At 34.4% G+C, this 16053-nt stretch overlaps 2 protein-coding genes across 2 annotated transcripts in view; one reads left to right on the top strand and one right to left on the bottom strand.

The window, feature by feature from the left end:
• The window catches only part of Naa15-16 (N-alpha-acetyltransferase 15/16), a 339442-nt gene that overhangs the window by 35148 nt on the left and 288241 nt on the right, over positions 1 to 16053 (top strand). The gene's annotated exons all lie outside the window — the stretch shown is intronic.
• Positions 6191 to 16053, bottom strand: part of LOC140440122 (uncharacterized) — a 125901-nt gene continuing 116038 nt past the window's right edge. Inside the window, exon 3 of the mRNA XM_072530408.1 lies at positions 6191 to 15457. Coding sequence (XP_072386509.1) covers positions 13253 to 15457 — 2205 coding nt within the window. The 3' untranslated portion in view covers positions 6191 to 13252. The remainder of the gene's footprint in view (positions 15458 to 16053) is intronic.

The raw sequence follows: 16053 nt of genomic DNA, 5'->3' as shown, positions 1-16053 counted from the left end.
CTACCGAACTTTAAAGTTTTGAAAAATTGTAATTTTTTAGGTAATGTTTCACTATACTTAATTTCGCATCCCGAACTAAATATAAAACATTATTAAATACAAGACCTCTTAAATTTTATGTAATTATCAATAGATTATCACAGTATTTTTAAAAATAAAATAAAAATATATCTAAAGGGTTCTACCGATCTTCGAAGTTTGGAAAATTTGTCATTTTTGTTATAATATTTTTTCGGCTCCTGAACTAAAATAAACTGAGGTTGTACTGTACGAATGTATAATATTGCGTTGTATTATACGTTCCGTTAAAGTTTAGAGAATTCTGTGAATTTTGGTTACGTCAGAAGAATCAATGAGGGCAACAAAAAAGTTGTGTGCTACTCAGACGACCGATTCTATATCAGCAAATTGTGATGAAGAAGAAGAAGCAGTGCCTGACTCTTTCTCAACAGAGACACCGTCGACTTCCACGTTTAATAAAAATACGTTGCGGTTGCCAACAGTTGCTAAAGTCAGTGATAGATACAGTTTATCGATGCGATCTGCTGCTGCTGTTGCTTCTGCCGTTTTGGTTGACGTGGGTTTGGTTTCTACCGAAGATCTAACACTGGTTATTGATAAAAACAAAATCCACAGAGCTGTATGTAAAGCCCGAAGAGATGCTTCAAAAGATGTTGCAGGTATTGTTGTAAATAGTATTTACTTTGATGGACGAAAGGACAAGACCCCGATAAATGAGAAAATGGGGAATCCTTACCATCGCAAAGAGATTTTGGAAGAACACATCTCATTGTTATTAGAACCCGGATCAATTTATTTGGGACATACAACGCCTAGTCGTGACACTGCAAATGGAATTTTTACTTCGATCACAACTTTTTTTGATGGTCAAAGTTTGAATTTAGATGATGTAATTTGCGTTGGATGTGATGGAACTGCAACTAATATTGGCTGGAAGGGTGGTGTAATTCAATATTTAGAGAAGTATTTGGAGAGACCGTTACAATGGTGCGTTTGTTTGCTTCATGCCAATGAGTTACCGTTTCGTCACTTGTTCCTGACCATAGATGGTTCTACTTCGGGTCCTAGAGAATACTCCGGACCTATTGGAAAACAGTTAGTTGCTTATGAAAATAAACCTACCGTGACTTTTTGGGCTGTGAATGGTAATTTGCCTGACTTGCCAAAAAATGTGGTCAATCAATTAAGTACAGACCAAAAATATCTATATGAAATATGTCAAGCAGTATTAACCGGTTTCTGTACTCCTGAATTGGCAAATCGTCAACCTGGAAAAATGGCGCACTCCAGATGGCTTACTACTGCTAATCGTCTACTCAGACTTTATGTAAGTACGCTTAATCCATCAAAAAATTTACATTTGCTTGTTAAAGAATATGCTTCGATGTGGTTCAGAATTAAGCAAAAAGCGTCTTTTAAGGACGGAGCGAAGCATATTTTTCAACTAATTATGTACTCTCGATTTCTACCCGAGAATCTAAGATCTGTTATGGATACCGTTATCGAAAGAAATGCCTTTTTTACCCACCCAGAAAACTTACTTGTGAGTATGTTGTTTGATGATAGAGATCACATTAGGGAGCTGGCATGGCGAAGAATAAAAAAAGCTAGAGACACTGAAAGTAGCGATAAACGCAGAATGTTTAAAACATCAAAAATTAACTTCTCTGCTAAAGATTACACCGATATTATGTGGCACGAATGTCAGGATTGTCAGGTTACAACACCGCCGGTTCTTCAGCATATTTCTACTGAGGACCTTCACATCATGGTAAAAGATAAAAGCTTGTATATTTTGACTTTCCCTGCCACACACAATCTGTGGAAAGATGTGTTAAACTGATTACAGAGGCCTCGCAGAATGTAACGGTGCTACTTCTAGAGATAGCTTCATCAGAATCAGGTTGGAGTCTCGGCAAGAAATGCCAAATTTTGGACACAAAAATAAGTTCAAATTTTTAAGTTTTTGTCATCAAATATAGGATCTATTTTGTTTGTTAAGTTGTTTTGAACCTTTTTCATTAATTTTAATAATAAAATATCTTTTAAATTTAATTTGTGTATTATTTAAAGTATATGATTTAGGTCTGTACAAACGTAAAATTTACAAAACTTTAACGTCTAGTAGAGCCCCGAAGGTGACATGCTATCGTATATATTTTACATTTTTCATAATCTCTGGAAAATTACGCAAATTTCGATAGCTCTTGCGATAGTGTAGCTCAAAAAAAAATTTGTTTTGCATAGACGGGACACCCTAATAATCATTCCTCTTCTACCGTTAGGTGTCGAGGGAGTTGTGTTGCTTCTTATCAAGATTTGCCCTTATTTTGTAATATCTCTGCTATGTCGCTGTTCCACTCTTTTATTGGCCTACATCTTCTGTTTTTCTATATTGGTTTAGCTTCCCACACTCTTTTCACTTGCCTGCTATATTGTCCATTCGTGTTATATGACCGAACCATGCTAATTTCTTGCCCGTATCGTTCTTCTGAGGTATTTCATCTCTGCTGCTTGTCCTCTGTTTAAGATCCAGTTCTCTGCTTCGTATGTCAGCGTTAGCCTATATATTGTTTCATATATTCTCATCTTCGTTTTCCTTGATATTCCTTTGTTGTTGAGAAGAGAAGAGTATTTAGAGCTTGGAATAACTTTCCTGTGCTCTCTAGCTTGTTGTTGGGATCGTCCTCTATGCTTTCTCTGTTATTTATTACTGTTCCCAGGTATTTGTATATGTTTGTTTGCTTTATTTTTTGTTAATCTATCACCACTTCGATTTGGTCATCCGTGTCGTTTTTCTTGTTATTTTCATTATCTGTGTCTTCTCTTTATTTACATTTAGGTTGTATATTTTGGCTTCTGAGTTCCATTTCTCTAAATTATGCTTAAGTTTTCGGCTGCTGTTTCGGCGAATAATACTAAGTCATCTGCAAATACGCATAGCTCATTTATCATTTGAATTCTATTCCATCCTATACAGTATTTTTAAAGGTATTCTGACATTCTTTCACTATCATTATCATCATCATGCAACCTCTTCTGTCCACTGCTGGACATAGGTCTCTCCCATTTTTCGCCACTCTTCACGGTTCTGTGCTTCTTGTTGCCATTTCTTGGATATTCGTCAAATGTCGTCCATCCAGCGTGTTGGTGGTCGTCCTCTGCTGCGTTTGTCTTCTCTTGGACGCCAGTCAATTAGTTTTCTGGTCCATCTTGTATCTTTCAGTCTCGCTATGTGACCTGCCCACTACTTCTTTCACTATATTATCTATTATATTTATTACCCTATTAATATTTCCTTTACGTTTTTCCACCACTCATCTGTATTTCCTTCATTCCCTTGAAGGTAGTATTTGACAATTTCTTGAAACCGTTGCATATTCCAAGTTGCTTAACGTTGTATGTACCAAAACATACTCTGGAGCAGACATTCATATTGATTACAATCTAGTTATAATAGATTAAGATTAAAAAAGTTTCTGAAAATTAAAATAGAAAAAGTAACAAGAAAAATAAAAATCGCACAACTGAAGAACCCCGAAAGGAAAAAAGAAATAAGTGTCACAGTAAAGAAATAAATAAAAACGAGAGAGAACTTGGAACAGACAGACTTTGAAGTAATATGGACTGCTCTTTTCAAGAAGAAGACATCGGATTCACGGAAAACAACCGAAAACAAGAATGGATAATGCAAAATGTCATGGATAAACAAACCCAATAAAATACAAACGAATCAAAACCCTTAGAAAAAAGTACAGAGAAGCTAAAGAAATCTCGATGTCAACGAAATGCCAAAAATTGAACAATTTAGAGAAAGATACATCTTTAATGTTCATAACAAAGATAGGTAGATACAGAAAGCGAAAAGAAACGATAAGAAATAATTACATTTACAGAAAATGGCGGGATGGAAAAGGATATATTCAGACACTTTTTGACGATAGTAGAACTTGTGCTTCGCCTTCCACAGATAATCGAATAAATAAAAAAGGTGTCTTAATAACCAAAGCAATGTATGCATGCAATAAAATCCCTCCAAAACACAAGCAATTTTATTCAAAACCTCAAAGCGTCGCGATGTCCAGGGCCGAATAACCCTGTTAGGAGAGGACCTTATTCTCAGAAACTCGGTTTCCTATTTGGGACTTCATTTTACTAGAACCCTCAACTGGAAAACCGACATTGAAGATACCCTAGATAGAGTGAGAAAGGGGTTAAAATTCCTGGCAGTATTGTCCGGTAAACTGGGCAAGAACGTCATCCAAAACTTTAGTGCACACCTACAAAACATTCATCAGACCCATCATCGAATACAAGACATACGTCTATGCTTCTCTGAAGACCTACGAAATCAATGCCATTACGGCAACCGAAAGAAAAATCCTTAGATACTGCATGAGGCAGAGCAGGTTATATCCATCAGCACACATACATACACTGGCAAATATCACACCAAGTTAAGGACAGAATCCTATCCCTCGGCAGAAGGTATGTCCTAAGAACCATTGCAGGCTCGAACAACAGAGCCAAACGAATACTAAAGACTCCTTGCAATCGCCGAGGGCAAATATTCACCAGGCTTCCTAAAAGAAAAGTTCCGTTTCCTCCAGCTAAACTTCTGCACAACAATGGACATGAACTCTCTGATGAGTACTTTGAAATTTTAGAATCATTCCCTATTAAATATCGCAGTTAACTACTACATGTCAAAACGCTGATAAAGAGCCGTTCCTACTGTATGGCTGGTAACCCCTGAAGTACCTCGTCTGACATGCTTGGCAAAATTCACCCAAATTCCTCTCGTGCGCTCCTTATACATCGTTCACACAAACACGCCATCTTCTGAACACCAGCTCCTTAGTAGTCCACTACTTCTCCACGAATACAACAATCATCAAGTTTATCACACCGCCATTACTCCTAAAAAAAAGAGTACCCCTTCCTTGAAGAGGCGTCAAGCCTAAACACGGTTAAAACTTTGGCTCCATTGGATCAAATAATATCTTAAAAAAATTAAAAAAAATTAGACTTACGATTTTGAGATGGAAAAGAGAAAAGAAAAAAGAGAAAACTTTACGACACTCACTTGAAATCTTTCGATCCGAAAACCGTGCTGCTTGTTATACTCCACCTTGGAATCAGCAAAATTTTAACCAACTTGAAAAATTATTTTAAAACAATTTATAGCTTTCAATGCGAAACTCGCAATTATGTAATAGGGACATCATGTAACAAGGGAATCCCCGAATTGCAAAGGCTCACTTTACTGGTATCTGGATGTGAATAGTTAATATTTAATTATAATAGTTAATAATCGAAATTTTTGGATGAAATATAAACCACACAACTAAAATCGCATAAAAAGAGATCTTACTGATTTGCTATTTGGTGCTATCGATGTACCATTATGTACGTCAGGATCCAGTGTATGCCTTGATTTTTTTAAATAAAGCCGCTTTTAAAAATATCCTTGAAAATTAAAATAAGCTTTTCACATAAAAATAAATCACGTTTTCTATTTCCTTTAACACGACTTATTTTTATCTAGTAATTAAAAAAGTAACTAGTACTTTTCGAACACAGCGTGATAAGATCATGAAGTTGATTAGTTGATACCACAATGGGAACGTACCAGTCATAGAACTTGTTTCAATTTCTTTATTAACTTAGACGCTAGGGTGTGGCAAACGATTTACATAATTATTGTAATACATACACTGACAAATTTAACTATTTCCCATGCGAAAACCTGATTTTACTTAGTAACAATTCACTTCCTCTTTAGTATGGAGTTGTGTGTTGTTTATATAATAATATTTTAAAAATTATAATTTTTCATTCGAGAAAATATATTATAAAAAGTTTTGTTGCTATTTATAATTAGCTTAGAAAAAAGAACGTAAACAATTCGTTAATACTTCGATTCCTGATAGATTATATATATATATATATATATATATATATATATATATATATATACATATATATATATATATATATATACATATATACATATATATATACATATATATATATACATATATATATATATATATATATATATATATATATATATATGTATATATATATATATATATATATATATATATATATATATATATATATATATATATATATATATATATACATATTCATTAAACATGTTCCAATGGGGATAAATCAGAATATAATGCTGGTCATTTAATTGCACCTCTTAGAAAACTTCGTTTAAATAATTTCTAACATATAAACATATAACAGCTTATAAAAAAATGACGTATATAGTTGATATAACGTTAACTTCTTCTTAAGGTGCCTTCTCCATTACTGAAGGTTGGCTATAACTACAGCAAATTGCTCTCTATCTTGAGCTGTTCTTAGTATCGAATGTGTGTCCATGCCTGTCCAGTCTCTTACATTCTTCAACCAGGAGCATTTTCTTCTTCCTGGACCTCTTCTTCCTTCCACTTTACCTTCCATTATTAAGTCGTAGGAAGTTGTATTTTTCTCCTCTGTAAATATGTCCCAGATAACTCGTATTTCTGTTTTTTACAATATTTAGGAGTTCGCTCTCAGTACCCATTCTTCTTAGCACCTCGTTGTTGGTCACGTGCTCTGTCCAAGATATCTTCAGCATCCTTCGAAAAACCCCATAAAAAAATAGTTACAGAGCTTTTAAAGATTTCAGAAGCGGATGCTAGGAACCGATGCGGTATTTTAATAATACAAATCGCTTAGAAATCAACAGAATACCACACAAGAAGACTAACTTTGTTTCGTAGATTCAGAAAGGCATTCGAAATAGTGCGACTATCAGACGCTACACGTCAGAGGTACTCCAACTTGTAATGTCTCCGATCTACCACAAAATATTTAAAAGGCAAGCAATCGACAACCGACTACTACAACTAGACTGGAATCTAGATACTAAAATACGTAGATTTCTGAAAGTACTCGTATTGTAAATGCTTATAAACGAAAAATATAATTAAGGCATGATAATATAATTAATAATGTAATACTAAGGGCCAGTTTCACCAACAACAAATAAATCGTTCAATAGTTATTGGTCGAATAAAATTTATCAGTCGGTAATATTTTATTGCTTTTCAATAACTATATTTGTACGCCACGGTTAGTTATCCGTTCAATAAATTCTTGTAATGTATTTTCCACCAAATGTACTCATTGGCGCAAGCGCATTATATTTATTTACCATTGTTAAGTTAAAACTGATAAGAACCACGTGTTAAAAACCGAGCAGGGAGACATGTAGCTCCTCAAGTATTAAATTTTATCCAATATCATCGACCTAGAGTCACCATATAATTTAATTTTGGAAAGATGTACACCCATATATGGATGTCACAGCCACAAATTCATTGTTAGCTTCATCTACATAAGGCACTGAGGATGATCTGATTAGATCGAAAACGTTATGCTACTGTATAAATTTTGACGACACTTGTAAAAGTTTTAACTATATGTTTTTATATACCTAAATACAATTGTGAAGTGTTTTAACTTCTGTATGTTTTTTTAAACGATGGTATACAGCCAACTACTGTGATTTTCCCATTAATTTTTAATTTGAGTCATCTTCCTCTTCTTTTATTTAGGTATATTGCCTGTTTTTCTTTAACGTTGCCTCTTATGCTGTTGTAATCTTATTATTGCATCTCAATATTGTTCGTGGTTCTTCTTACGGTTGACTGTCTTGTCTGGCGCTATCTCTAATGTTTCACAAATATATTATACAGTGTAGGTAAAAGTTTATGGTCGGTATGGTAAAATTTAACAGGATATCTAACGCAGATATAAAATCATATTTTCAGCGAACAGACAAAGATAACAATCATATTTCCCCTTGGTCTCCCCTCCATATTTCTTATTGCTGCGCATTGCCCAGTAGTAAGACGATTAGTTCCGATTAGTTCCGATCTGAGATATACATATTGTACATATCTCTGGTTCCTATCTTAAGAAATTAGAGGTGGGTCGTTGACATTTTTATCGGAACCGTTTTTCGTAAACTGTAACTAGTTGATTGTTTATCAGTAGTTTCAAATATGCGAGTACACAAAAAACATATTGGCTATTATATTGAATGAAACTAACGAAGGATATATTTATTATAACTTAAAAAATAAATTAAACAATACAAATAGTATTTACATTTACATGACACATTATTAAATCGCGAATCGTCTAAATTGACATTTAAAAACATACGTTTTTCCACTTTTCTTGTTGTTTCTTCTTTTGTTTAAAATTAAACCAGATTTTGAACATGTGTTCACAATGAACAGATTTTGTTACAATACTACAATATTTTATGAATATAGTGGTTAAGTTAGGATATACATGGCGATGGTTTTTCCACCACTGTAATGGACAGTTCCAATCACCGTTCGAAATTTTTTGTGGGTAATATCATCAGACAAATACATGCCGACTTCTTTTATATCTCTAGATACAGGTGTATGTTTAGATGAGTCATGTCTAATAAATTCATCAAAAATACACCATGGACTTAAGTCATCTTTGTCAGTTTCTTTTTCTTGTACTGGTTGATTTTCACTAGTACAATCTTCTTTTTCTTTTTTTATAGAAGTAACCAGCTTCTTAACTCTTTCTTTTGTTTTTTATAACTAGGTATTCTGATTAATGAATGAGTTTCGATTTACGATTGATCTGCATTTTCGATTTCAAATCTTTATTGATAGTTCGTCAAAGGATTTATTTATTGTAAATATTCAATTATGAATTATTTTTCTTAGTCAAAATGATTGACCTAGTATAAGAATAATAATTTTATTTTCAAAAAATGCGCATCTGTAGAAGATGCAGCTTTTATGGTCCACTTTCTGAATACTGCAATGATTAAAACTTCTCCTGACGCATTTCTGTCCGTTTCGACTACTTCTACTACAAGTACTGACATACTGCCACCACCACCCAAGCGTCAAAAGGTGATGGATACTTCCATTAATAAAAATATTAGTTTAGAACAAAAGAAACAAATAGATATGGATTTAATAAACCTATGCAAAGACTCGTTTCATCCGTTTTCCATAGTTGAAGAACGAGCTTTTATAAAGTTTGCAGAATGGATTCCTGGATATAAACCACCAACAAGAAAAACTTGTTCATTACGTCAGGCTCATTACTTCAGGAATGTTATACCAAAACTAAGCAAATTATTAGATCACAAGTTGTTAAAGAAGTAGAAAATATCTGTATTACTACTGACCTTTGGACATATGGAGTAACTGAGAGTTACATCGCATTAACAGGACAATATTTAACCGAAAATTTAGAATTGAAAACGATTTTATTAGGCTGCTGCCATTTTTCTGGAAACCATCATTCAGAAAAGTTCGCTTTTGAAATTAGTGAAATTATTTCACTAATTTCAAATTTCAGTTTCTAAAAAAACACATTTCAAAAAAAGTACCTTATCTTTAGAAAGGCTTTTAAAGTTTCAATTACAACATAACAAAGTTCCCAAACGGCCAATCCAAGACGTGGAAACTAGATAGAACTTCACCTATTACATGTTAAAAAGAATGACCGAGTTAGAAGAGGCAATCCGTTCCACTTTTGTATTAGTTAATACAGACTTAGACTTGGACCAAATCTAAATAATGAAGACTGGATTATTTGTTCTCAATTTTCCCAAATTTTACGGCCTTTTAAAGAAATAACAAGTACAATGAATGGCCAAAAATACTTGAAGGGTAGTTCAGTGATTGTTATGGTACGCTGCCTTCAAGAATCTTGCAATACAATTTTAGCAAACGGTAACCTTACATCCATAGTATCCGACGTAGTACAATTACTAATATCGGGTTGTATTGTTTAGTTTATTTTTCAAGTTAAAATAAATATATTCTTCATTAGTTTCTTTCACTTCAATAAATATACACATAAACGATAATATACATTATGTTTGTTTATGTAGGTACTCTCATACTTAAAACTACTGTCAAACAATCATAGTTATTGTTTACGAAAATCGGTTTAGTTGCGTTAAGAGCGTAGGCGCAAAATTTTCTCTTTTTTCGCCCCTGTAACTTATTAAAATAAACATTATAGAAGTTTTCAGAGACTTTCGGCCCTCGGTAATAATGTATTACTTTCATTCTGCGTTTAAATTTTTCAAAAATATTTATTAGTTTTCTCCAGATTCGAAAAAAAAAAGAATGCCCACCTCTACTCGTTCGTTACCGGTGTTCGTACTTTGATTCGGTGCTTTGACTACGCGACATGAGACGTTGCCAAATAATTTCGTATGAAGGTTTATGTATTGTGGAGTTATATGCATTTTAATATTTTCATTGGAAATAAGGCACAATGTGACTTTAAAATAAGCTTATTTTGATGTTTAGATTTTTAATTCGGAAATCGTACTTAAAATACGAAACATTAATAAATTTTATTTACATAAAACGATTTCCGAAGTGGAAATCAAGATGTTAAATTAAACTTATTGTAAAGAAAAATTGTGGCAAATTTAAAATAAAAAACAGTAAGCTGCCATTTAAATCAATTCGCCCAAATTTGATTATCTTAGAACGTTGTTAAAATGCTAAAAAGACAACAGGTCAAATAAAACCAATAAGTTTGGCAATGTTGAACTTCTCCTCTTTTCTTAGTTCCACTAATGCTATTTCGACGATATAATGGGCTGACCTAATATACCTCTCTCTTTTTAAATAGGTGTTTCTCACTCCATCTCACATAGGGTACATACCGACCATAAACTTTTACCTACACTGTACACATTTTTGCATAACGTCCAATGATTTTTCATCACTTTTCGTTTTGGACGGTAATTTTTAAGAAAATTTGTAGCTGAAACCACTTCTTCTTAATTTGTCACAGTTGGGTTTCATATTAAATAATCCAATTTATTGTAACTTTTTTACGATCACCATAAGCTCCCATTATCACTGTGTTTATATTTGCCCGCTCCGAGAACACAGTGAATTTTAAGATTAATAAGATTGGTCTCTAAAGAATGTGAATCTGAAATTATGACTTAAATATGTAATTTTTATCATAATAATAATTATTATATCCGAAAATTAATCTGCCATAGACTTGATGGATTATATTTCCTTTTTTCTTTGTCCGTTCGTTAATTTTTCTGAGCCACGATTTCTTTTTTCTATTTATGCAACTTCTCCCATCTATCTTCCCATCTATTACGAATTGTAGCTGTTTTTATTGCTTATACCTCATTATATGTGCCAAATTTGATGTTTTTCTTATTTTTATTTTGTGGTTAGGTCATATCATTCCCCGGATGACTTCATTCATTATTCTGCTGCTCTAGCTTATATATATTTGCTATATAGATATAGATATTTGCTATATCTTCCTTCGTACAAATTTAAGGACAGTGTATAGCATGTGGGTGTTTATGGCTGAAAGGATAGCGAATTTGTCATATTGGAGGGGATTTTTTTGTCCAAATATACATATACATCTAGCTGTTCACATTGGCCAAAGCTGTTCTGTTTATGTGTCCAAATTCTGAAGTTCTGATGTTATTCGTATGATCTCGTTAATTAAATAAATTCAAATGTTTATCGTGCTTTATTCGGTCGAAAGTTTTCCGGCAGTCTATAAAACATAGCTACAAATCATGTTGGATATCCAAGTATCTTTCTGCTACCAATACTCCTCACAAGCTGGACCTTTTTCGCCCTTGCTGAACTTCATAGTGGTTTTCCTGACTATATTTCAGTATATTTTTCAAATGACTTAAGTTGCGTTGTTCTTACTTGTTTACTTTGTTTGTTTCTTTCTGGTCCATTTTTGTCTCACAGGTAGGTAGGAAACGGAAGCTATAGAGCTCCGTATGCTCCTGATAAAAGACGGATAATGAAGTCTAGGTGTCGCCTAATACCCGGAGTTAAACAGTCTAAAGCCGGTATCTCATAGAACGTGGAAAGGCGTTCTTCGCTGGTTCACATCGGCAAAGAGAAACAGAAAATCGATATGAACGATAAGAAAAGAGAAAACGGTTCGTGTGAAATTAGTAAATATTTACTTTTTAATAAGTATCCCAATGGAGCGTGTCCGTATACATCGTATACATGGTATACATCAGTTTCCACCTTCCTTTAAACCGTATCAATTTACCGAAATATGGCGGGACTGGCCGCACTGGCGATAAATAGACAGTTTGGTCCTATGCCAGGGATCTAAACCATAAATTTTTAGGGTAAAAACGTTATTCCATATTGGGTCGGTTCCGTTATATTTTGTCTTTTTCTATGTCTCTTCGCTGATAAAGAACGCCGCACCAAGTTCTGTCAGATCGCCCCTGGAAGCTTCTCCTCGGTCGTGCTCACCTCACATAATTAGCTTCCACGACCGAACAAGAAGAACCACTTCACCACGACAAGCTTTTACGGTGCGATAGCAAATATCTTTGTATTTACATTTTCAAGTCACTACAACTTTTACATGAATGAAGTTAGGACAATAAGTTCGATAGTGATTTTAATTTATTAGGTTACAAAAAATTTAAAAAATATACAGAGTGTGCCATTAAATATATATCTAACAATATTTTACAGTAACGATGCGACCAGTAGTACCAGAAAATGTAGGAATCGAAATATTAGTGACTTATGTTACTTCTTGTACACACTGCACGATATAATTTATTAAAAAGCTAGTAAATACCAAAAAATATCTCTTGCGGATCTTTAGAACTATATAAGCGAAAGCAATTTTTTTTCTAGACAAGGTTCATCAATTACAAATGATTATCATTCTTTCTTCATTGTGTTAATTAATATTCGAGGTCGACTTAAAATTCATAAGTTAAAATATGTCTTAAAATATAAATAACAACAAAAAACATTTCAGTATTTTCTATATTTTACTACTTAAATTTTTGACAAGTTGGACCTCCTATTTAAACTTATTCACGATTAATAATACCAATTTGTATGTACATTTGCTTCAATATCATCTGGACAAGATGACACTTATATTTTGATTAAATAACAAATGAATAAATTACTGTCCAAGTCCTTTGTCAAAGTTGTACCAAACAATATTGAATACGCGTTACAAATTAGGATGATACAGTTTCCTACCGTTCTTATCACCGAACTAGCACGATCACAGACCAATTTTATCATAATAGGCACTAGAAATTCAAATTTGATATAAAAATTTAGTTCCACTATTGCCTATCACAGCACATTCATCTTTCTACGTCAGCAGTCTTTTCGTTTCTTCTCCGTCTCGCCTTGGAGTAGTAGAATCCGGAGCCTTGATCTTTTCTTTGAGCTAGTTGAGGGGTAAGGAAGTAGAAATGTGCTCCGTCATCACCTGGAAGTTGATATGATATGAAGGAACCGTCTTGCGACTCACTAGATGGTACTTCGTAGGGTATGGCTTTGATTATTTCGGAATTTTGTTTTGGTATAGGTCTAGGTGAATATCTCACTACGTTGGGATAGTTGGAAGGATTATTAACCGGTATGATTTCAGCGTCTGGGTTGACGTTAGGTCTGGGGTGAACATAATTTACTAAAGTATCTCCTTCCAAGGAGATGGGTCTTTGTTGATAACTACCGTGTTGTAAAGGACTCGGTTCTATTTGGGGAATTGGTGTTGTTGCTGCTGGTAGCTTTCTTCCAAACACTGTGAAATAAGTTTTGGTTCTATCATCAAAATAATTTTCGTCAGGTTTGGTGTAATAACCTTGGTAAACAGGATTAGGAGTTGCCTCAAAGGAGTACTCTGATATAGGTCTAGGTGTTGCTACGTTTTGCAGGTAATTGGGTCTCGGAGTCACTACTTCTTGCGGATACTCTGGCGCTGCTGCTGTCGTGTAGTAAGGTCTTTCTGTACTCTGCTGATAAAATACAGGTCTTGGATTTTCCTGATATTTTGGCGCTTCGCTAGGGATAATTTGAATGGCTTGTTGAATTTCAACGGTATATTTTGGGGGTATCGGTTGAAACTGATCTTGTTGATCAACTTGAGGAGATGGTTTGAAGTTTGTTTGTTGAGATGGATAATTAGCTGCTTGAAAACTAAACTGATAAACTGGCTTCGGAACATTTCGGAAAGTAGTTCTAGGAGTTGTGTAGTACTGTTGTATCTGGTCCTTTAATTTGTTAATGTGAATATTGAAGGAATCTTGACTAACTGGCTGTTGAATAAATCTGAACCTCGGTTTTTGCGTATTATATGGTTTAGCTGTTACATATACATATTGGGGCTTTCTTTGTCTTACCGGAGCGATAGGTCTTGGCCTTACGTAGTAGGGTTCGTTATTTTCAACATATGTATTCGTTTTGGCAGGAATTTCAGGTTCCTTTTCTTGCTCTTCATAAAAGTAATATTGAGCAGGTCTTAAAGTTGTTTTTGATGCTTTTCCTTTTCTAAAGTTATTTCGTTTTCCTGTTTCTTCTGTTACAGAATTAGTGTCGATATTATTGGACGTACTCTGGTACTTTAGAGGAATAGCAGTGGTAGTAACCCTTGGAGGTGGTCCATACTCTTTGAATGGCTTTTTTGGTATTTCATTTTCGTAAACGTATACATTAGGAGGTGTTTCTGCTGGTTTGATGGGTCTAAGAATAGTTACACCAGGTTTCTTTCTTTGTGTTGGTTGATATTTTGGTCTTTGAGGTACAGTAAATACTTCTGGAACAATAGTGACAGATTTTATAGTAGGACGAGGAGTTGTAGAAGTTCGGATTTCTTTAATATATTGCTGATTCTTGACCGGATAAATTTTAACTGTCTTAGGGGGTAAGTTTGTTTTCTTAGTCGTGGTAGGTGCCAAAGTGGTTGATTTAGTTATGGTAATCGTTATTTGTGTGGTTGTTGGTTTTCTGTATCGTTGTGGTTTTCTGGTTGGACTAACGCCGGTGGTATTTTCAAGTTGGGCAAAGAAATTAGGAGGAGGCGGCAAAATTATTCCCGGTACTAAAGGCCCAGCAGGCACAGCCGAGGAATTATCTTTTGGGTAGTAAAAACTGTAAGGTGGCGGATAGTAAATCGATGGGTCGTCGTAATCTATGTAATCCGTTTGATTTCCTGGCGGTGGAAGCACTACGGCCCCGGGGGGCAAATAACTTAAGGAAGGCGGCAATGTTCCGTTCAAGCTGATTGGGGGTAACGGCAACCCCCCTGATAATTCCCCCGGCGGAGTGTTGCCAGGTATTGGCATCGGAGCTGACCAGGGAGTAAGGTTGGCCGAATCGGGATTGTAAGGTTGGAAGAACGGCGCTGGTGGGGGATAGCCTTCGGGGGGCGAAATAGAGTTGAGGGCTTCTTCGTACGTTCCATTAAACGTTCTCGAAGAGTTTGTGCCCAAGATTTGGAGCGGCCCGTTTTCAGTGAGCTGGACAGGAAAGGGCGGCGGGATTTTCGGATTCTTGGGGATCTTAACCTAGAAAAATAAAAACAATGTATAAGTAATCTGTTCAAAGCTGTAGTAACTGTTTTTTTTATTCAATAGTAAGAAGTTGATAAAGATTATTAGTAGTACGTTCCATATTTTGAATTAGGGGGCACCATAAGAACTTTGGAATATTCCAGGATAGATTTCTTTGTGTAATGTTAGACGTTTTATACGACAAATAATCTATAAGAAATATTGGAGAAGATATGTTAACTAAAACTGCATATGATAGAACAAAGAAACACGCAGATGGTAACATGTCAACAATAATAATGGTCAATGGAGACGAGAATAATAACGAAAAAGGAATAAGTGTTAGCGTTTATAGATAGCTAAATCTCCTTTCAAATTCATTTATTGAATAGAAGGAAAATATGAAACTTACTAGAAATACTACATTTACAGAAGGAACAAAACCTGTCTGACAACCTAGATAACAAGATAGCTTATAGGAAACATAAATTAAACCTCTTATAAACCTTCTTCTTAACGTGTTATCTCCACTGCGAAGAGTGGCTATCATCGTACCAATTTTAACCTTAGAACCTTTCCTTTACGTGGTATGTGAGACGTGTCAAAAGTCC

Source organism: Diabrotica undecimpunctata, chromosome 4, assembly GCF_040954645.1.
Source record: "Diabrotica undecimpunctata isolate CICGRU chromosome 4, icDiaUnde3, whole genome shotgun sequence".
Taxonomy (NCBI): Eukaryota; Metazoa; Arthropoda; class Insecta; order Coleoptera; family Chrysomelidae; genus Diabrotica; species Diabrotica undecimpunctata.
This window is presented reverse-complemented; position numbering and strand designations above follow the sequence as displayed.